At 36.9% G+C, this 24,861-nt stretch overlaps 1 protein-coding gene across 5 annotated transcripts in view; it reads right to left on the bottom strand.

Moving 5' to 3' along the window:
* Positions 1–24,861, bottom strand: part of LOC109070236 (regulatory-associated protein of mTOR-like) — a 172,398-nt gene that overhangs the window by 19,594 nt on the left and 127,943 nt on the right. For all 5 annotated transcript variants that reach the window (XM_042716191.1, XM_042716169.1, XM_042716160.1 and 2 more), the window contains 2 exons: positions 24,607–24,782; positions 4,560–4,619 (listed from right to left, as the gene is read on the bottom strand). In XM_042716191.1, the coding sequence (XP_042572125.1) occupies positions 4,560–4,619; positions 24,607–24,782 (236 nt within the window). The remainder of the gene's footprint in view (positions 1–4,559; positions 4,620–24,606; positions 24,783–24,861) is intronic.

Below are 24,861 nucleotides of genomic sequence, written 5' to 3'. Positions count from 1 at the left end.
GCCTGGAGGCGTTCCGGCAGGAACTACTTGTCTAAACGGCTTTGTGTGGGTTCTTCAGGTGCAGGCCACTATAAACCGAGCTCCTCGATGGCTTTAGATAAGACATGGATGAAGGTGGCGGGGTCATGAGCTGAACTCGTCCAGTCCTTAGCATCCAAAGCCACTAGGGACATGCTGTCGTCCAGCGGCTCATCATCAGATCCCCGAATGAGACCAGGTCTCTCGCGATGGCAGAGGGGCACTGGTCTGGGCGATAGAAGCAGACGGGAGAAACCTCTCTCTGTGGAGAGAGTGAGGCACACGGGACTTGAGCCGAAGTGAGCTCACTAGCATCCGAGCGCCGAGATCCTCTGCCCCGCTGCTTTTTCCTCACAGGCTCCTGGGAGGAAAGAAATGGAAGGGTGCGAAGGGCAGAGTCGCTCTCTGAAAAGAAAGCTATCTGCCAGAATCATGCTCTCGCGGCTTCAAGTCTCAGGATCCAGCGAAAAGAAGAGATCTGCATCGCTGAAGGAGAATGAATTAGTCTGCCTAGATGACATGCCTGCTTATACAGCCCATTACCCCACCCCTTCTGGTGGGCTCGGGCGAACACGCTCACCATAGGCTCCACGAACCAATGGCCATGCAGTTTCACTGCGTGATCGAAAAAGGCTTCAGAAATCGGAGAAAAGGATTATTCCCCATAGCATCTTAGCCTAAACGGCTTACGACGCAGTACGAGTGTAGTATCGAAAGGGAACTGTTTAGGCCATTAATCTCCCTCATCCTGTGATGTCACAGAGCATTAATAAATCAGAATTTATAGTTGTGCATGTGTGTGGGTTGGTGCGTTTTGAGTGTCAGAGAAGGAGTGTGAACAGGAAGCCCAGCAATAGGACATAAATTATTTGCAGGTGAAATGCAATAGTTTATGAGCAACCTGTTAAGTTAAGAAAAAAAGAGAGAGAAATAAATAAAAAGATTTTTCTTTATGATGGTTTTCCTGTTCCAACTTAGTCATTTAATGTTATCATAAGCAAAGGGACTGCCTCAGGTGTCATGTTCAACACCAAAGCAGCATCATTGTGATGGTGTCACCAGTATAAAGATGCGCACGATATACTCCTGAGTCATGAAATAAAAACAAACTCAATGCAAACGTCATAATCCCATAGAAGGCAAAAAAAAAATGTACATAAATTAAACAATATTATTGAGTAATGATCTTACAAATCAGCAACAGCCCAGCATATAAAATTTAATATCACACTCCACTAAAAGGGCTTCTTCCTGCTCTTCTTACAATGCGCTAAAAGTTATAGACATTTTAAAAATGTATAATTTTGTTTCTCTATTGAACAACATTAACTTAACAATAGTGAAAGACATCTTCCCTCAGGTTTTTGAATTTCTATTTATTAAGCACCGATAAACACAACAGCAGTTGACCATAGCGCTGTACAAATAAAATAACTTTAAAAAGCCAATAAGAAAATAAGATTTCAATTTAATTTTAAACTCATAGACAGAATTTTAAACTTTCACAGATAAAGGAAGGTTATTCCATAGACTGGGTCCAACTATGACATGCCTGCTTATATAGCCCATTACCCCACCCCTTCTGGTGGGCTCGGGCGAACACGCTCACCATAGGCTCCACGAACCAATGGCCATGCAGTTTCACTGCGTGAACGAAAAAGGCTTCAGAAATCGGAGAAAAGGATTATTCCCCATAGCATCTTAGCCTAAACGGCTTACGACGCAGTACGAGTGTAGTATCGAAAGAGAACTGTTTAGGCCATTAATCTCCCTCATCCTGTGATGTCACAGAGCATTAATAAATCAGAATTTATAGTTGTGCATGTGTGTGGGTGGGTGCTTTTGAGTGTCAGAAAAGGAGTGTGAACAGGAAGCCCAGCAATAGGACATAAATTATTTGCAGGTGAAATGCAATAGTTTATGAGCAACCTGTTAAGTTAAGAAAAAAAGAGAGAGAAATAAATAAAAAGATTTTTCTTTATGATGGTTTTCCTGTTCCAACTTAGTCATTTAATGTTATCATAAGCAAAGGGACTGCCTCAGGTGTCATGTTCAACAACATCCTTTATAAAACAGCAAAGAGCATTTGAAACACCAAAGCAGCATCATTGTGATGGTGTCACCAGTATAAAGATGCGCACGATATACTCCTGAGTCATGAAATAAAAACAAACTCAATGCAAACGTCATAATCCCATAGAAGGCAAAAAAATATGTACATAAATTAAACAATATTATTGAGTAATGATCTTACAAATCAGCAACAGCCCAGCATATAAAATTTAATATCACACTCCACTAAAAGGGCTTCTTCCTGCTCTTCTTACAATGCGCTAAAAGTTATAGACATTTTAAAAATGTATAATTTTGTTTCTCTATTGAACAACATTAACTTAACAATAGTGAAAGACATCTTCCCTCAGGTTTTTGAATTTCTATTTATTAAACACGATAAACACAACAGCAGTTGACCATAGCGCTGTACAAATAAAATAACTTTAAAAAGCCAATAAGAAAATAAGATTTCAATTTAATTTTAAACTCATAGACAGAATTTTAAACTTTCACAGATAAAGGAAGGTTATTCCATAGACTGGGTCCAACTATTGCAAATAGTAAAAGGTAGATAGTAGGTTTTCTAGCTGGATGTTGTGCTTACGATCAATAATCATGTGTTTGCATTTGACCAAACTGATTCGCAGAAATCAAAACACCAGTCCCACTCATTGTGAAGCGGGAACGACTAGGCGGCAGAGGATTCCGCATGGTCTTAAAGTCTTCCTTGAGCGGCTTCGTTCGCAATTCAAACAATGTTTTAGAAAAAGAGTAATATATTTTTTATTTGTATGGTCTAGGTGGTCATGCCTGCAAATACGGGACAAACTGATGCCTTAAATATGGGACGATTCCGTTTTGTACGGAACAGTTGGCAACGCTATATAAAATGCAAAAGAGAATTGACTCGGGCGCCTCCTAGTGTTCAGGGCCCTGGGCTACAGCCCATGTTGCCCATTAGGATAATGTGGCCCTTGGGTGTCACTGTGATGAGTTTCACTCTTAGTCTCTATTATTCACAACTAAGTGCTTTCTGAATGCAAAGACCACTGGGGAAACGTAGAGGGAAACTAAGACATCACCAAGCAGTTATGAAACTAATAGAAAAGTTGTGATTACATAATTACACAAGTCTTCAGAACAAGGATACATGAACTATTATTTAACACCTTAAAGTTTTGAAGACACGCAACTCTGGTTGTGGTTGAAAAAGCTGGTTTTCTGCATTTTCTGTAATTGATTGTAAACTCATTTAAGGTTGCAGATGGAATAGAGAAAGAGGAAACAGAGTGGTTAGAGCTGTCATGATCTCATGAAATGTTTTTCATCTGCACAAAGCTCAAATAACTGCCTCTTTTCCTCCATTCAACCCCATCATGCCTCAGTGGCCCCACAGTTCTTACACGTAAGCAAGTGCAAAGATGATCTTAAAGGTTGCAAACACAAACTTCAAGTCACTGAATAGCTCCGTTTAGAACACCACTTAACTGTCATTAGTCATTTATAAAAAAAAAATCTAAACAGAATTTTTAAATAGATTGAATAAAGATTTCTAAATGGTTTCAATAATTAATAAAATAGTTTCTAATGAATCTCTATGAAAATAATCATACTGTCGGGAAAGCATCATTTTTTTTTTTTTGTAGCCGTGAGGGCCGGTATTGTCATGCCACTGGTTTGAAATATAGATGCTGTGCCTAAATTGCCTACACTCACAGCAGCCCACTTTTTATTTATTATTTTACAACAGACCCACTCTTTTTATTTATTATTTTCTCATAGCCCCACCAGCCTGCAGGTTAATTATGACATAATTATCTTTTGACTCCCCAGACAGAGGCAAAAACTATATAAAAATCAGTTGCTGGAGATATGCGAGAGAAAAAAAGGGGGGGAAAAAAGAGATAAAAAACAATGGATTATAGAAAGTGCAAAGGTGGCACTGAAAAGGCCAGAATGAAAAAAAAAAGAAAGCTCTAGAAAAATACAATGAATTACAAGGCTGTAGAGAACAGTGCATTATTGTAGACTTATATACTTAGGTTTTAATTGCATTATTTTAATATAGTCAGTTAAAGTAGGCCAGTCTAAAGCATAAAACTCCAAACAGATTAGGATTAAAAAAAAAAATTGTTTTAGCACAATTTGGGCATATAAATGGGAGTTCAAAGGATAGCAACAGAAATACTTACAATTAAATAAAAATGCATAATAATAGCTCAAATAATTACAGGACTTCCATTACTTTTTCCAGAAATTCTGGATGATTACCGGATAATTTTACAGAAAATTCATTCTAGTGGAGAAATACATGACTTAAGTCTAAGTAGAAAAATTAATTCACTAAAAACATTTATAAAAATATAAATTTTTATAAATTTTTCCTCTTCCAGGTTTCTCTGCTATTTATAGAAAACAAACATTATAAAAAGAAAACAGAGGGAAATAAGGGAAGGAAATAAACAAACAAACAAACAAATACCTACTTCTCAATTAGGTCCAAGGTCACTCCTGGCACCAGCTTTGCACCCTTCTGCATACAGAACCTTAGGGAAAGAAAACATACACAGACAATCCTTTCAATTTCTGCCTCATTCCATTTCGCCCCAAATCCATTTATACCTACTGATTTGTGATTACTCAAACCAGGCTTGACCTCTTAGCACTGACCTCTCACTATACCTAATCTCCAAACTTTCATTTACCTCCACACACAGACATACATAAAACAATTTACAGTAATCAACTCAACAAACCCTGGAAGTTAATAGAAGCTTTATTTAATCAGTACCAGCTTTATTTATGTAGGGGCATGTATATACATAATGTACATGATAGAGATTCGGACTTGTAACCCGAAGGTTGCGGGTTCGAGTCTAAGGTCCAGTAGGAATTGTCGGTGGGGGTAGTGAATAACCAGCGCTCTCTTCCACCCTCAATACAACGACTGAGTTGAGACCCTTGAGCAAAGCACCGAACCCTCAACTGCTCCCCAGGCACCACAGCAATATGGCTGCCCACTTCTCCGGGTGTGTGTTCTCACGGTGTGTGTGTGTTCGCTGCTGTGTGTGTGTGCACTTGGATGGGTTAAATGCAGAGCACAAATTCCGAGTATGGGTCACCATACTTGGCCACACGTCACTTCACTTTCATGTAGATACGGCAGAAATAAAAGACCAATGAAGATGTAAAATGATGACTATTCATAAGACACAGCAAAGGAATATTCAGTATACATGCAACCCTTCATCATTACTCTCTTTTACCTAGCTGTACCATCTATATTTGTAGTCTACTTTATGAACTGATCATCCAAAATGCAAACTTAACAAGACAAACAGATGAGGAAAGGATGTGCTCTTTTGGAAGCGTTCATATATTAAACATCATATTATACATATTTTGCATATTTTATTATACATATTTTATTCACAATTTTATACATATAATGTATAATGCACATAGTACAACAGCTTATAAAAACGTAGGTCTGTTTTTTTTTTTTAGCTTGTTTGCTGTACACCTTCACCATAATACAAAGTCAGTGGAGAGGGCTGGATTGTTTTCCACCCCTGTGTGGGCGTGGCCTAAATGCACTCTGTCTTTGTGCCTTTACAGCTTGTACCTCAGGATACTCTGCCACAACAAAACATCTGTTAATATGACCCAAACAACAAAATAAAAACAGAAAATCACTCATTGCTTTTGAATGAATAATTTCTGTAGCTCTTATAAGAAGACATTTCTGGATCACGTGACCCTTCGGCAGCAATGCACGCATAGTCCTTCACTCTGCTCCCTTTTTAATTAATTGTATATATCCTGTCAGTAAATTTTGAACCACTCTTTACCTAGCCCACTATGAGTACCCCAGCAGTCAAGGAAATTCGGAAAAAGAGAGATTGAACAATCAGAAATAAAGAAAAAAATTTAAAAATTCCGGCATTTCCAGAGAGGATCTCGATGCTGGTATAGCTAACGGTATCAAGCTAGCACTCAAAGAGCAGCAAAGTACACTCGATTCGGTTGTGGCTTTGACTGTAAGAGAAGCAATAGACTCCACTGTACTGACCCCAGCACTCTGTGATCTACATTTGGATATACAAACAACCAACAATTCTGTAAAAGAGTTAAATCAGAAGTTGAAAAACTAGCCAATGCAGCAAAAAAGACACAGGACCGGGTCGATTCCGTTCAAACAGCTGCATGTGAGGATAAGAGAACAGTCACAAACTTAAGAAATGTTTAGATGTCTTGCACATATTGGAGCATCGTGAAATTATTTCTTCACCTATGGAGATCTGACAAATCCTGAAATCCCATCTTCTGCCTGAAGGTGACAGAAAGATTCTCAGCAGGTCAGATAAACATCCTGGGGAGGACGGCACTAGACACAGATGTTTCCCTAGAGTAGAAGAACACTTTCAACTCTTGCTTGATCAACTCAACAGACCTGATACATCAAGTAATCCTACAGACTGAGTACCACCACAGCCAGTACAGGTGGAAGCACACCTGACCAAAAAGACTGCAGCGACACAGGACGTCTACACTCAAGGGACTGGGCGTGTCACTGATGTGATTTCTCGCAATGCTTTCTGAACCTGTCTTAATGTTGTTCTTTCAGGTGACCACTCTACTCAACTCTACTCATCAACTAGTGTTGCCTGATCTGCAAAACATTGGCATTAATGAATATCACAAGGAAATCATTTAATTATGGCCCCTTGTAGACCGCTCAGTGTTGGCTCCAAGGGACCAGGGAAGGACTGAAAGGAGTGAAATTATTTCCTTATGAAATGAATCCTTTGTGAAGCCAAACATTAAGGAACTCGCGCAATGCAAATGTAACAAAACAATGGGCTTTGATCTCCTCGTGGAGCCAAACACTCAGAAACTCTCGCAATGCAAATGCCATGCCACAAGACAACAGATATATGAAGATCTGGAAAAAAGACCATTTGCTCTTTGGTCCCTTCACCCATCCTTTCCCCCTGGGTACATGGTCCCGGTCACTAAAAGTTGACAGAGAAATGCCAAGAACTCAAGTTACTATTCTCACATGAAACATGTACTATATCTTCAGGATTCATGATCGTAAACTTTTCATGTTTGGTATCATTTTAAAGGTCTCTGTGCGATTGGTAAATTGGTCTCAATTTCACAGTAGTCGTTTATAATATGAGAAAGATTGAAAACTTTTGTAGAATTGTGTTCTGCTGAGAAGGGGGTGTGTCCCCCTTTAGGGGTCTGTGATAATGTTTATCTCCAGCTAGGTGTGACCCTGATGTGATCACGGGAACCTAAAGAATCAAAGGGTCTTTTATGTTTTTACAACTGATTTGAAGATTTCTTTGTTGTCTGGTCTCAGTATATAAGGGTAGTGACAAAACATTAGGGGGGATTCTGTAGTCAGAAAAAACCCCATGCAGTGTGTGAGAGTCTCTGGAGCTCTGCACCAGAACTCTCGCTGCTGTGTGTGTCTCTGCTGTCAGGTATGATTTAAAAATGTAACTGTGTTAAACATTGTGCCCATAGAGCACACTGTATAGTTGTTTGTGCTACTACATGTGCACATAAGCTAGTTCAGTTAATTCTCTAAAACACCTGAGTGCTTTGTTACGCATTTTAGACCATGTGTCTTAAATTAGGATAACTGTTACATGTGTGACTATGTTAAATTTGTTTGTCTCCTGGGTGGAACTCTTGGCTGTTTTCCCATATGGCTACAGTGTATTTGTACAGGAGCGGTTTGCCACCGGCTACAATGTGATTCACAATTGCATTATCTTTTCTAAATTGGCTTCTAATTGTTTCATTATGTAATTGGCATGATACAATTTTACCTGACAAATAATAAATTGCTAAATTTGATTTATTCTGATCTCTTCTGAAATCATTTTTCAAGTAGATTAATGTGTAGTGGTATTTCCGCAAATCTGCGTTCAGGATAGATCATACTGAAGCACCAATGGATGAACCATAGGGAACACCATTAGGTGCTTCAGATTTCTGACTGTCGCTGACTTAACACGATGTAGCTCTCGTGGTTATAAGAAAAAATACATTTTTGTTATGATCATGCAGGGTGTAGCTCACTTAAAGGTATTATAACCACTCTGCATCCTGTGAGTAAGTTTGCAACTGACGAGTTTGTGTCCGTGGGTTCATTATCAGCTGAGTGTAATTTCTGTGCGACACCTGGTCCCTTATAAACGAATAATTGAAAGTATGGGATTTCCAGAATACTCAAATATCTAAATTAATAAACAATCGATATCTGATCAGCTTTTGATAGAAATATTACCCAAATTTAATGATCACGTGAAATTGGAGTCAGATTGAACACGGAGCCAGAATAAAATTCAAACTAAATCCTGATAAATTCAGAAGCGCAAGTAAAAGACCAAACACGCATTAAACCTTCGACCAGGCCCCTGGATTCCACTTTTTGGGCCGGCGGGTGTACCCTTACACTACTATTTTTCGGGCTAATGGAGAGCAGGTTCGATCTCTAGATTTTTGGCTCAGTGGGACTTTTAGGGACATGTCTTATATTGAAGTGGACTGGTCACGCATCAACATTTGTTTCTTTTGTTTATGCAGACCTACACTCTCTGTAATGTGCAGTCTGCTTTGGCTTTTGTACATAATTGTTTGTCGTTCCTTTTTCTTGTTTTTTTCTATGCCCTTCAACAGACATCAATACTTTTATTTATTTTACTTTTCTTTTAAAAGGATTATACATCAAGGTGGATTGGTATCTAGGATACATACTTATGTTTCTATGTCACTGGCAGTATGGTCTTGATACATAATCTTGACACTGCTAGTACACAATGCAGGCTCTGAATATCTTATCACTGAATGTGAATGGCCTAAATTCTGCTATTAAGCGTACCCGTATATTAGAATATTTGCACCGTAAATCGATTTCCTGTGCCCTAATTCAAGAAACCCATTTAAAACAATGCGATGTGGCACGTTTTCAAAAGAAGTATTACAAACTGGCAGCCTACTCTTGTGCTAGTAATAAAACTAAGGGGATGCTTATCTTAGTCGATAGGAGGTAACTTAATATAATAGATAGATTACATATTTCTCAGCCCATCTCTAATTTCATCTAACTCTTCCATCTCTATATTACCAATTTTACTGTCTGACCACTCTCCAGTGTTGTGTAATGTTCACCTTTCCAACCTTTTTTTCTCGCTTATTCTTTTCTCTCTCGCTCCGTTTTTTTCACAATTTCATCGAACAACTGTGGTAAAAATCATTCAACAATCACTGTGAGTAATGGCTTTTCCTGCTATTTTTGTTTGCACCGCTTGCCACATGTATAGTTTCTCTCTCTCTGTTGGCGACGAGGGATTCATATGTGATAAATGCAGGGAAATATTTCAGCTGACAGAGAAGATTTCAGAATTAGAGACACGCATCCAAAATTTAATTGTGGACAGTAAGAATGTGAGGGCTCTAGATACAGCTTTGGATGCGACTAGCTCAGGGAGTCCTGGACATTGTTCGGTTCTGGTAACAGAGCCTCCGCAGCACAGCAACTGGGTGACTGTGAGGCGGCATAGTCGCGGGTCAAAACACTGCTCTTACGTTCCGATCAAAACATTAAACAGGTTCTCCCCACTCAGTGACACACACACATACTGTACAGAACGTGAAAATAGAGACACCAGCCATTATAGTCCAATGTTTACCGGGAGCCAGAGCGCCTGACATCTTAGCAAATTTAAAAGTGCTGGCTAATGCTAAACGTAAATACAGTAAGATTGTTATTCACGCTAATGATGTTCGACTTCACCAGTCGGAGATCACTAAAAATAATATTAAAGAGGTGTGTGAACTTGCAAGCACGATGTCAGACACTGTAATATGCTCTGTCATCACTCAATGGCTGGATGTCTAAGTGGTGCCTGCAGAATAACATAGGCTTCACAGACAATTGGATGAGTTTTTGGGGCAGACCTGACCTGTTGAAAAAAGATAGTCTTTATCCCTCCTGGGGTGGTGCCGCTCTTCGGTCTAGAATTATGGGACATAGTCTTAGAGTTTGTACTTGACTAACTGGGGCCCAGGTCAGGAAGCAGACAGACTGGCTAAACCGACCATTTCCTAGCCGCCTCATGTCACAGAAATCAGTTAATTCTCAGCACATAGAGACTCTTTCACCTAGATACCACACTATAGAGACTGTGCCTGTTCCCCAAACTAGAAAATACAAAAAAACGTCCAAACCAATTTAAGAGTAACAATTTAATTGATGTTCAACAAATAAAAAACAGATGCAATATGGATAAACAAATGATAAAGCTTGGCTTATTGAAAATCAGGTCCTTTTCTACGAAAGCACTTTTTGTAAATGATATGATCACTGATCATAACCTAGATGTGCTCTGTTTGACAGAAACTTGGCTAAAACCTGATGATTACATTATTTTAAATGAGTCTACTCCCCAAGATTACTGTTATAAACATGAGCCACGTCCAAAAGGTAAAGGAGAAGGTGTTTCTTCAATTTATAACAATATTTTCAGGATTTCCCACAGGGCGGGCTTCAAGTATAACTCGTTTGAAGTAATGGTGCTTCATATAACATTGTCCAGAGAAACAAGTGTTAATGATAAATACCCTATGATGTTTGTACTGGCTATTGTATACAGGAAACCAGGGCACCATACAGACTTTATTAAAGAATGTGTTGATTTTCTATCCGAGTTAATGCTGGCTGCAGATAAAGTTTTAATTGCTGGTGATTTTAATACCCATGTTGATAATGAAAAAGATCCATTGGGATCAGCATTCATAGACATTCTGAACTCTATTGGGGTTAGACAACACATCTCAGGACTTACTCATTGTCGAAATCATACTGTAGATTTAATACTGTCACATGAAATTGATGTTGATGGTGCTGAAATTATGCAGCCAAGCGATGATATCTCAGATCATCATTTAGTCTTGTACAAACTTCATATAGCTAAAACTGTAACTTCTACTCCTTGTTACAAGTATGGTAGAACCATCACTTCTACCATAAAAGACTTTGTGAGTAATATTCCTGATTTATCCCAATTCCTTAGCATATCCAAAACCTTAGAACAACTTGATGATGTAACAGAAACTATGGACTCTCTCTTTTCTAGCATTTTAAATACAGTTGCTCCTTTACGCTTAAGGAAGATTAAGGAAAACAGACTGACACTGTGGCATAATGAGCACACTCGCACCCTAAAGAGAGCAGTCTGCAAAATGGAGCGCAGCTGGAGGAAAACAAAACTAGAGGTATTTCATATTGCTTGCTGGGAAAGTAACATATCCTACAGAAAAGCATTAAAAACTGCTAGATCTGATTACTTTTAATCTCTTTTAGAAGAAAACAAACATAACCACAAGTATTTATTTAATACAGTAGCTTAATTAACAAAAAATAAAGCATCAACAAGTGTTGAAATTTCACAACAGCACAGCAGTAATGAATTTATGAACTACTTTACTTCTAAAATTGATACTATTAGAGATAAAATTGTAACCGTGCAGCTGTCAGGTATAGTATCGCATCAGATAGTGTGCTATAGATCGCCTGAGGATCAATTCCACTTATTCTCTACTATAGGAGAGAAAGAATTGTATAAACTTGTTAAATCATCTAAACCAACAACATGTATGTTAGACCCTATTCCATCTAAGCTCCTAAAAGAGGTGCTTCCAGTAGTCATAGATCCTTCTGACTATTCTGACTATTATTAATTCATCTTTGTCATTAGTATATGTCCCCAAAACCTTCAAACTGGCTGTTATTAAGCCTCTCGTCAAAAAAAAAAAAATCAACTTGACCCCAAAGAACTAGTTAATTACAGATCGATCTCGAATCTCACTTTTCAGTCCAAGATACTAGAAAGGGTAGTATCCTCAAAATTATATTCCTTCTTAGAGAAAAATGGTATCTGTGAGGATTTCCAGTCAGGATTTAGACCGTATCATAGTACTGAGACTGCTCTAATTAGAGTTACAAATGACCTACTCTTATCATCTGATCGTGGTTGTATCTCTCTATTAGTGCTATTGAATCTTAGCACTGCGTTTGACACTACTGACCACAACAAATTTGTTGGCATTAATGGAAGTGCATTAGCATGGTTCAAATTATACTTATATGACCTCCATCTAATCGTAGCAGTGAATGAAGAGGTGATCGGTATGCAGTACCTCAAGGCTCAGTACTAGGGCCATTACTCTTCACGCTTTAGATGTTACACTTGGGATATATCATCAGGAAAACGGTGTTAGCTTTCACTGTTATGCTGATGATACTCAGCTCTATATTTCTTCGCGGCCCAGCGAAACATACCAGTTTGAAAAACTAATGGAATGCATAGTCAATATGAAAACCTGGATGACGAGTAATTTTTTATCGCTAAATTCTGAAAAAACAGAGGTGTTAATTATAGGACCTAAAACCTCTGGATGTAATAACCTAGAACACTGTCTAAGACTTGACGGAGAGCCACGTTTCTAGCATTTGTAAAACTGCAGTTTTCCATTTCAAAAATATATCTAAATTACAACCTACACTCTCAATGTCAAATGCAGAAATGTTAATCCTTGTGTTTATGACCTCAAGGTTAGAATATTGTAATGCTTTATTGGGTGGTTGTTCTGCACACTTAATAAACAAACTCCAGCTGGTCCAAAACGCATGCTAGAGTTCTTACTAGAACCAGTAAGTATGACCATATTAACCCGGTTCTGTCAACACTGCACTGGCTACCTATTAAACATTGTATTTTAAAATCTTGCTTATTACTTAAAAAGCCCTGAATAGTTTAGCACCACAGTATCTGAACAAGCTCTTACATTTGTTAAACTCTGGCTTGCTTAGTTGGGGACACTATTTTCCTAATTAATGTTGTTCAGTTGCTTTGACACGATCTGTATTGTTAAAAGAGCTATATAAATAAAGGTGACTTGACATGACTTGACTTACTTGATTTTGCAGACTCTCTTCTGAGCCCTTGTGCGTTTTTTTTTTCACTTGACGAAGAAAAAGCCTTTGACAGGCTAGAGTGAAACTATATGTGGACAGTTCTGCAATGTTTTTGTTTCGGTAAACATTACATTTCTATGATTAAGACACAGTATCACTCACCTGAGGCATCAGTCTTAACTGGTAATATTATCTCCCCCCCGTTCCCTTTACAGCGTGGAATGAGGCAGGGGTGTCCACTTTCCCCTTTATTGTTTTGTTTATCCCTTGAACCACTAGCACAAGCCATTAGGAAATCTGACGTTCCACCGATTAAGATTCATGACCATAATCATATTATTTCGTTGTATGCTGATGACATTATCTTATATTTAGATCATATTAATATGTCAGTTACCAGTATAATTAAGGAATTAAGGAAACCACTTTAGTAGTTTATCGGGGTACAAGATAAATTTACATTTACATTACATTTACATTTAGTCATTTAGCAGACGCTTTTATCCAAAGCGACTTACAAATGAGGACAATGGAAGCAATCAAAAACAACAAAAGAGCAATGATATATAAGTGCTATAACAAGTCTCAGTTAGCCTAAACACAGTATACGTAGCAAGGACTTTTAAATAATATAATAAATAAAAAGAAAATAAATAAAAAGAAAATAAATAAAAAGAAAACAGATAGAATAGAAAAAGAATAGAGTAAGCTAGTGTTAGAGGTCTTTTTTATAATAGTATAATAAATGAAAAGAAAATAGATAGAATACAAAAAGATTAAAGAGGTAGTTATTTTTTATTTTTTATTTTTTATATAGAATTAGAATAGTGAGTGCTAAAGTTAGAGGGTCAAATAAAGATGGAAGAGATGTGTTTTAAGCCGATTCTTAAAGATGGCTAAGGACTCAGCTGCTCGGATTGAGTTGGGCAGGTCATTCCACCAGGAGGGAACATTTAATTTAAAAGTCCGTAAAAGTGACTTTGTGCTTCTTTGGGATGGCACAATCAAGCGATGTTCACTTGCAGAACGCAAGCTTCTAGAGGGCACATAAGTCTGAAGTAATGAATTTAGGTAAAGGGGTGCAGATCCAGTGGTGGTTTTGTATGCAAACAAAATTGGACCAAATCTGCAATGTTAAAGTTAACTCTCCTATCCCCTCCTTTTTTTTTTTTTTTTTTTTTTTTTTTTTTACAACTGTTGAATTTTCTTCTGGGAACTGTGCAAATTTAGAACCCATCCCACCCCCTGGTAGACATATAGGTAGAAAAAATAAATAAATAAATAAAATAAATAATAATAACAATAAATTAAGTAATATTAATACATAAAAATATAATAAAATAATTTTTACAAAGATTTTAGAAAAAAAAACAACACAACATTAAAAGCTGAATGCCATAAATTAACAGTTTTTACATTAGATCCATGTATACGAGAAGTTGAGAGTTCCATCGAGATAATGTCCAACAAATATACAGTCCAGGTTCGTCTGTCCATTGTGTAAGGTTGACCAGCAACTTTTTTGCTGCTGTGAGACCAGCTAACAGTAAACATCTTTGTTGGACGGACAAGGTGAGGTCTCAAAAGCCATTCATGAAAAAATGGCATGGAGTCAAACATAGCTCAGTAGCCAACAAATAAGAAAGGTCCTGTGAGAGCTGAGTCCAAAAAGATGTGAGAGAAGGGCAAACAGAGATTTCACTTAGGAGAAGATGACAGATTCATATAAAAAAGTTTCACTGGAGTCAAGTAAACCCAATGTAGAAATTTCCAATGAATCATTTGGGGGTTAGGGTTTTTAGAAGACAAGAAAAAACAAGATTCAATTTATATGGATAAACAATAGATTCCTTGATTGCTCTCCAAGACACAGAAGTGTCAGGATCCAACCAAACTGATTAAGGGCAGAGGGAAAAGGCTTGGGCATACAGTCTAAAATTGGGGAAAGAAAGACCTCCATGTAATCTACTTCATTGCAAGGTAGTCAGTTTAATACGAGGACGTTTCCCATCCCATATATACCGTGAAACAAATGCATCAAGTTTGTTCCAGTTGCCAACCGGTGGAGCGAGAGGAATCATGGAAGAAAATAAATTAATACGCAAGAGAACATTCATTTTAATCACTGATATACCGATATACAAGCCTGTGTTAATCGACTTTTGCTGAACTGGGGATCAGGAGCCCTCCCTGGGCTGAACTGGGGGTCAGGAGCCCTTCCTGGGCTTAATGGTGACACAGGAGCCCTTCCTGGGCTTAACGGGGAAACCGGAGGCCTCCTGGGCTGAACTGTGGATTGGGAGCCGATCCTGGGCTTAACTGAGGATCGCGAGCCCACCGTGGGCTAAACTCGGGATCGGGAGCCCATCCTGGGCTTAACTCGGGATCGGGAGCCCACCGTGGGCTTAACTCGGGAACGGGAGCCCGCCGTGGGCTTAACTTGGGAATGGGAGCCCACCGTGGGCTCAACTCAGGATCAGGGATGTGTTTTTCGTGGTTCTGGCGCTGGAGGGTGCTCTTGAGGAGCAGGCACAGCACTTTTGAGGAGCTGGCACTGGAGTGAGTTTAGAAGTGGCCGACGTATCTGGGCTGAGGACAGAGACAGTGCTGGAAGGAGATGGGTGGTCGGACCATTTGGCTGGGTATGTGGAGGTTCCTGGCAAGGGGTGAGCTGGGGCAGCTCGATGGTTTTCAGGAGGGACTGGATGAGGAATTTCTTCGACCTCGGAATTAGAACCACTTAAATAAAGGACATGATTTACCAGCTCGATCAGAGAAAAAGTACATGTGGGAAGATCGCAGCTGATGACCTCATCATCCAGCCCCAGCCAAAAACAGACACCGAGAGCAGAATCTAACCAGCTCACCTGGTTGGAGAGCTCTAGGAATACACCTCCAACTCCCGACCGCCCTGACGCAGACACCACAGTCTGTCTTCAGCCATAGTATTCATGTTCAGTCCACTGTTCTGTCACACTTCACTAGGAGAAGGAACAAAAAGATCCAGGAGAATACACAAATATGATATTTAATTAAATCCACAAGGAGATACAAACAGAGGAACTTATAACTGACGTACATTCGACAGCGGACTAAGAACAAAGAACACTTTAAATACAGAGACACTGATGGGACATGGCTGGAACCAAATAAACTAAACAGGGAACACCTGGAACTAATAGAACTGAGGACAGGAAACATGACCAAAGAAGGAAAACAGGAAGTAAGACCGGGGCAAAACAAGGAAACTAAAGTCCCCAACATTGACAAGGAACTAAATAGGGCCTTAAAAATTAAGATACCAAAGGAAAAGTTTGTTAAGACCCAACATCTAAAAGGGAATTTAATACTTTTTGAGTTAAAGACATGCAAACTTTGGAGCAAATAATAATAAGAAAAAAAGAAATCTTTTTCCCATTTTTGAATTGTTACCACTGGCACATACTGCAACAAAGATTGCTAAAGTCAGCAGATTTTACTAATAGGCCTATCAAACTCTTTGTAATAATAACATAAATGATGCAACATTCTTTCTTAAGTCATTTTTACCTCAGAAACTCGAGGGAGCCCCATCTACAAAACAGTGGATTACTCAGTAAATATCCGTCCATGACATTTAATATTTTGGCTTTCATCACTATACATGTTTATCTTTTCTTTTCGAGAAAAAAAAAAAAAAAAAAACAATACTGACAAAATCAACAATTTGAGCCAGGGACTTTGGTTGAGTTGACATGGAGCTACCCACATGTCAAGACTGCTTTCCTACAATTGAACGTCAGAGAATGAATGCAAGAAGAGGTGAACTAAATGCAAGCAAAAGTGCTGTCTTGAAAGAGAGCACTTTTAGCTAAGCCATCTGAAGTGGTTCGAATGAAGAATATCAAGGCTTTCAGAACTGAAGCCAGAGTAATTTTTAATTAATAAATTATTAATAAATATAACAATGCTTAACAGATCATTAGTTCACACATTCACATTCACATAAATATAGATATAATGTCCTTGTTAATATTTACTAATAAACCTATAAAATATTAACTTCAACAGAATCATTATTTTACGTAAATTGAAATGCTTACAAATGTCATTAAACTTTCAATTTATATGATCATGCAGTTTTTAAAAGTAAAATGATTTTAATAGAAATTATACGATTACAAGTTTTTGTTAATGTACATTTGAAAGCTAATAAATGCCATTTAACTTCAGTTCATTTATTACCTAATGCTCTTTTTTACATTTACAAATGTTGTGAATAAATAGCTTAATTAGTCATTTAAAGCACTTCACAAAGTACTCATGTATTCATCAACTCTAAGTCTGTAAAGGTCACATATTTGGTCTTGAAATGTTGTGCAGACTTCTACTTTTTACACAGCCTAAGAAATCATTTGTTAATTATTTGTTATTGTTTTTGCAGTACCCAATTTGTTGAAACTATTTAACATTTGTAAATGTTTACAAAATGTTTACTAATCATTATCTTTATGAGCAGTCATCTGAATGGCAAAAAGTGTCCTGAATGACTTGAATTCACTCTATTTAAACACCTTTACATATCACTTTTTAATTACATGTTCATGTTTTTGCAGTGCCTAATCTAAAGTTGAAACTATTCTTTATTTGATTAAATGTTCCTAAACATTTACTAATCATTCAGTATCTTTATAGGCATTGGATTTTTAGCTGCTGTAGCAATGTTTATGTAAAGGGTGGTTAGTTAAATTTAGCTATAAAAAAATCCTTAACAAAAGCTTTTAATCATTATAAAATCACATTAATTGAAGGTTTATTGACATTTGTAAGCATTTTAACTTGGATGAAATAATGATCTGTTAATCATTAGGTATTGTTTAAAAAGTTTATTATCAGTGTTGGGTAAGTTACTAAAGAAAAAGTAATCCATAACAAATTACTAATTATTCTTTAAAATTGTAATTTGAGTAAATTACTGATTACTGCATTTAAAAAGTAATCAGATTACTGATTACTTTCAAATTACTTTCAAGTTAACTTTACTTTTCAAGTGATCAAACCTAAAAAAAAAATACACTACAAAGTGAAACTCATAGTTCTTTAATTTAATGTAATATTGACTGAAAAATTACATAAGTATTATTTGTATAGGCTACACTAGCAATATCCACAAAACCTTTTTTTTTTTTTTTTTGGTTTTGTAAAATAAAGAAAACAAATAGGTTGCACTTTCTGCATTCTTAGTCTCCGCAAATATCTTCCTGAAACGAGTCACTAAAATGAACAAAAAATACATGAGAAATATATCTAAAGAAAGCTTGAAGTGTCTATTTTTAAATGAAGTAATCATGTCGAAAACAAATATTCCTTGATAGAACAATCCATATGAAACCAACGCGAGGTTCCCAACCACAGGGAATGCTCTAACACATGAAAGACATGATCAGTAGGGGGCAGTCATGTACTGAACTGAAGTGGCAGAGAACATTAATCACGGCGAGGTGCAGTCTATTGAAGTTTATTGCATGTACTGCGTGAAGGCCAACAAAATATTCATAATTCTGTTATCAATAGTTTTATCACGTGTTTATCATGACAGTTTGATCACTGAATAATAATTTCAAAAGTATTACTCTACAGCCTTATTGTGGACCATCTAAAATCACGATCTAAAATGCAGCTTAATGTAGAAAGTAGTATGACCAGAAAACCAACATAACAGTATTTTTTACCACACTCCCCTTGAGTTATGAACAATTTACTGCAAAAACAGACACAGACAAACTAATGAGACATAAACGCAAATCAGTTCAATTTTAAAGTGTAAATATCCTTTGTTGCTGGTGAAGGCTGTTTACACCAAGAGAACAAAGAATCTAACTAAAAAAAAAAGTTTTTTTTTTTTGGGGTTGTTTTGGTTTTTTTCAATTGCAAGAGAGTGGGGTAATAAGTACAGGTTTTCGTATATGAGGCCAGGACTCTTACAAAACGTGTGAAGTTTGGGGCAGATTGGGCATTGTATGCATGAGTTACAACAACTTCCTGTTTCATAGTATTAATAGCATCCTTTAGCACATAGTAAGTGTTGCTAGCATGCTTGAGAATATTTCTATTATGATTAGCACACAATGGCATATTTTACTGTGTTGCTAATAGTGCATAAGTGTAAAACATGTCACTTCCTGTTGCCAGTAGGTGGCGCTATAACTATAACCAAATATGAGCATGTATATATCTTCAGGCCAGGACTCTAATCAAACTTGTGAAGTTTGAGGCAGATAGGACATTGTATGCACGAGTTACAGTAATGTTCTGCAACACTGCATTAATAGCATGCTTTAACACTGAGCTAAGTGTTGCTAGCATGTTTTAGCATGCTTCTAGAATTTTGCCAGCCTATTTAACACTTGTTGTTGCTTTTTAATATTTTACAAGCAGTCCATAACAGTGTTAACCATGACACTTCCTGTTGCCAGCAGGTGGCGCTATGACTATAACCGAATATGGGCATGTTGATGTGTTCAGGACAGGACTCTTGTCAAAATGTGAAGTTTGGGGCAGATCGGACATTGCCAGCCTGAGTTACAGTGACTTCCTGTTTCACGGCGAAACATCAAATTTTGTCAGGCCGCTAGGGACACACCCCTTGACGAAAACTCAAAATCTTCGCAATTTAACGTCACAAAGGTCTTATGATGACCCTCACCAAATTGGAAGATAATCCGATTAGAACTGTAGGTGGAGTTCGTCAAAGTACGAGGCATGGAAATGGCAAAAACTGCACAAAAATCGTACAGGAAATTCAAAATAACTAACTTCCTGTTGGGTTTTGGATTTTGTCCCAATATACTTTTTTGTAGGTAATGCTGTGTTACATGTATGTACCGATTTTCATGCATGTACGTGAAATGTAGCTCGAGGCGCACGCCGTTGAAATTTAACAGGTGGCGCTATCGAGCCATTTTGCCACACCCACTTCTGAAACCTATATCAGATGTAAATGTTCGCCAGTTCTGATGTGTGTGCAAAGTTTCGTGAGTTTTAGAGCATGTTTAGGCCCTCAAAAATGCGATTCATTTCAGAAAAGAAGAAGAAGAAGAAGAAGAAGAAGAAGAAGAAGAAACGGAGCAACTCCAAGAGGGTCCTCACACCAACAGTGCTCGGGCCCTAAATATAGCTGCAAGCAGCAATGGTGGGCCCAAGCCATCAGTGCAAAAACCTCCCCGGTGGCATCAGGAAAACTGTGCACAGAGGGCACATGCATTTACAGTAACCCTCTGTCAGTCTGTTGGATTTTTTTTACAGTGTATAGCTACATACATTTGTATATTAGGCAGCTTGAAATGTGGAATTTAAATAAATGGTCAAATCAAAAACAAAATATAAAACTTTATGCAAATATGTATGAATGATCACTTTTGCATCACTCAAATCATTTTTAATTAACTTTTAGTAAGACTAATTAAATCAGCGTGTGGACTTGACTACCTTAATAGCCTAAATAGCCCCAATGCCTGCGCAAAGTGCAATAAAGTTTGCGTTTATAAATACCGTAAATGGGTTTTCCAAGTTCTTTTTACATTTTTTTTAATGTGAATTATATTTTAAAGTGATATTCTAATATAAATATGCTATTTTATGTATTAAACTATCAGACAATGAATTCCTGATTAGAGATCTATAAAATGTAGCTAAACTGAACATTGATAGAGATGACTAATGTAATATTTTTTGTTCCCTGTCATTATGCTTTATATGATATTTGATTCATAGCGGATTCCCTCTAACGCTATACTACGGGGTTCCCTTAGGCATTTATGCATGTGCACTCTTCTATAACAAGACTTATTGAGGAAACGCAAAAATAATAAAATAATTAAAGCTGCAAGCAGCGATGAACGGGCCCTCGCACCCGGGCTCACCGCCAACGGGTGGCTTTTGTAAAACAGCGAACGGCAAGATATATGCGTTTAATCTGGTAAATATAAGAAAAATATGTCAAAGTCATTTATATGTGCCAATCTTCCTGCTGCCAGCTGGTGGCGCTATGACTATAACTGAATTTTGGCATGTACATTTCTTCAGTGCAGCACTTTTATCAAGCATATTAAATTTAGTGCAGATTGAACATGGAATGTTTGAGTTAGTATAAAGCATGAGGTGTCCTATTGCCAACAGGTGGCGCTATGATTGTAACTGAATATTGGCCTTAAGATATCTTTAGGCCATGACTCTTTCCAAATATTTGAAGTTTGGTGCAGATTGGACATTGCATGTTTAAGTTAGTGTAAAACAAGCCAATTCCAGTTGCCAGCAGGTGGCGCTATGATTATAGTGGAATATTGAGCTTCAGATCTGTTCAGGCCAAGACTCTTTTCGAACATGTGAAGTTTGGGGAAGATCGGACATCTTATGTCTGAGTTACAACAACTTCTATTCCCATGGTGAGACATCGAACTTTGTCACGGCGTCATGGCCACATCCTTTAATGAAAACTTAAGATGTTCACAATTTAACATTGCAAAGGCCTTTAGACTAGACTGACCAAAAAAAATAATAAGGTGTCATAAAATTTCTAGGAGTAGTTCGTTACAGCGTAAAACATGTCACTTCCGGTTGCCAGCAGGTGGTGCTATGGCTATAACTGAATATGGGCATGTAGATATGTTCAGGTCAGGAGTCTTCTCAAACATGTGAAGTTTGGGGCAGATTGGACATTGTATGTCTGAGTTATAACAACTTCCTTTCTCATGGCGAAACATTGAAATTTGTATGGCCGCCACAGACACGCCCTTCAACGAAAACTCAAGATCTTCACAATTTAACATCGCAAAGGCCTTTAGATTACACTGACAAAGTTTGGTGTTGATCTGAATAAATCTCTAGGAGGAGTTTGTTAAAGTACAACCCCTGAAAATGGCAAAAACAATACAAATTTTGCAGAGAAAATTCAAAATAACCGACTTTCTGTTGGGATTCGAATTTCGTACCAAGATACTTTTTTGTAGGTATTGGTGTGTTACATGTGTGTACCAATTTTTGTACATGTACGTGACACGTAGCTCAGGCGCACTCCGAAATATGATAGGCAATCTTTCATTGCATCTAAATGTTGTAGAACTTGTCTGCATTTTAACTCGCAATCTCTGATGATTTATTAAATGGCATACTGACGTGCAAAAAATGATTTTTACTTCATATTTTTTAACACTGCATTTGTAACTTAAGCAACGTAATTTTATTGACGTTAGTAACTGTAATCAAATTATCATTTAAAATGTAATGCATTATATTACTGCCTTGCCAGGTAAAGTAATAGAATACAGTAATGCACTGTATTTTATGTATTCACTGTATTTTATGTAAAATCATTTTCTATTTTTAACTGCTTTAAATTCATTTTAAATAAGTCAATTTTTAAATCATTTTCAAAGTTTTAAAATTGCTTGTTTTATTTTTATTTTTAATTATTACTTTTATTCATGATTATTTTACTTTCTTTTATGTAAAGCACGTTGAATTACCATTGTGTACGAAATGTGCTATATAAATAAACTTGCCTTGCCTAATGCTACAGTACTGTGTAACACATTATACCCAACTCTGTTTATTAGTAAACATTAACAAGCACATTAACTCATCTTTCTAGCTATTTGAATATATACACACACACACACACACACACATATATATATATATATATATATATATATATATATATATATATATATATAGTACTGTGCAAAAGTTTAGGCCATTAGTATTTAAAAAAAAAAAAAAAAAAAATAAAAAATTTTTAAGTCAGTTCAGTTATTTCTATCTTTTGCTGTATTGTTTCAGAATGAAATATCAGTTTACATTTCCAAACACTCCTTTTACCATTAATTGTAATAATCCAGTGAGATTTCTGTAAGAACAACAGCCAGTGCTGCACACAGAGATCTGATCTCATCATCATCCAGTCTGTCTATGATTACATGAATAAACAGAAGAAACAGAAGAGACAGACTCAGTCCAGAAGAACTGTGAAAACATCTCCAAGATGCTTGAAGAAACCTTCCTGAAAAGCTGCCTTAAAAACTATGCGCAAATGCACCAGACAAAAGCTGATTTATACAAAAAGGGTGCTCACACCAAGTGTTAATTTTATTTAGTTAATTGAAGTTAATTGGCAAAGAAAATATATTTCCAACTTTATTTTTGAAAGCATCCTTACTTTGCAGCATGTTTACACAAGTGCCTAAAACTTTTAACAGTACTGTAGCTTTGCAGGAAGGTTTCTTCAAGCATCTTAGAGACGTTGCCACAGTTCTTCTGGATTTAGTCTGTCTCAGTTTCTTCACGTAATCGCAGATGGATTGAATGAGATCAGAGAACAGATCTCTGTGTGGAGCACTGGCTGCTGTCAGACTCAAACAAAAATCTCATTGGATTATTACAATTAATGGCAAAAGGAGTGTTTGGAAATGTAAACTGCTAAATGTTAACTTTCCTACTGACACACTAGCAAAAGATGGAAATAACTGGCTTAAAAGCAGCCTTTTTTTTTTTTTTTTTTTTTTGTTGGTGAATATACTAATACCTTTGCACAGTACTGTATATATACGCAAGTCATAAGTATAAGTCATATATATATACTATGTCTTATATAATGTTTGGTAATGATATATTAATTAAAGTTATTATTAGTGCTGTCAAACGATTAATCGCATCCTAAATAAAAATTAAAATTGTTTGCATAACATATGTGTGTGTTCTGTGTATATTTATTATGTATATATAAATACACACACATGCATGTATATATTTCAGAAAAATTTTATTTATATATATATATTTAAATATATTTATTTATAATATAAATTATGTGAATATAATATAGATGCAAATATTTTCAAAATATTTAATGTGTGTGTATTTATATACATAATTCTACACAGAACACACACATATTATTGCAAACAAAAACTTATATTTTGGATGCGATTAATTGCGATTAATCGTTTGACAGCACTAGTTATTATAAAGCATTATACTAAATTACGACGGTCTTTGATGAAGAAAAAAAAGACTAAAATTACTAATACTAAAATTAAAATCGTTCCTCGGGAAACACAGTAAAATATTAAATAACAAATAATGATAAAAAAGCATTCCATGACACCATTAACATCCATTTATTTATTTATGTAAGCAGTCTTACCTCAAAATCCTCAAGTCAATACCTCATAATAAACCCCTTCAGGGTAATACAAAGTCCATCCCTCCATGGTGTCTAATTTGCAATAATGACCTGCTGACTACACATGATCCCTTATTGATATATATAATGAGTGACTACACTGAGTAGTTAACCTCCATTAGCAAATCTGCTGCCTACTTTGTAGAGAACACAGGTAAAAAACAAACAAAAAGGGTGCATAACTAAAACGAGCCAGGGAATTAGGGCTATTCTGATCAAAATACCTGGTTTAAGTAGCTCACTATTAATCTGGGTTGTAAGTACATTATATGAGTAAATGCAGCTGAATGCATGTGTAATCAGCATATCTCACCAGCGTAGGGCAATTTTGATTGGTGTAGTGAGACAGGAGGTGAAAAGGTCAGCGGGGAGGTCAGGGTTCATAGGCAGGAGTTCACTGGCCTCACAGGCGGCCAGCTGAATGCAGTTCTTCATGGAGGGAGGCAGGGGCATCTGAACCAGTGGATGGTTAGGGTTTATTGCTGCCACCTAGTAAAAGATAATGAGAACCAGTGAACATCAGTAAAGAAGGTCTCCAAAGACTTGAGTATGAAATCTTTGTAAGGGA

The sequence above is a fragment of the Cyprinus carpio genome, chromosome A3 (genome assembly GCF_018340385.1).
Source record: "Cyprinus carpio isolate SPL01 chromosome A3, ASM1834038v1, whole genome shotgun sequence".
NCBI classification, from domain to species: domain Eukaryota; kingdom Metazoa; phylum Chordata; class Actinopteri; order Cypriniformes; family Cyprinidae; genus Cyprinus; species Cyprinus carpio.
The sequence above is the reverse complement of the archived record's forward strand: the minus strand, read 5'-3'. Positions and strand labels throughout refer to the sequence as shown.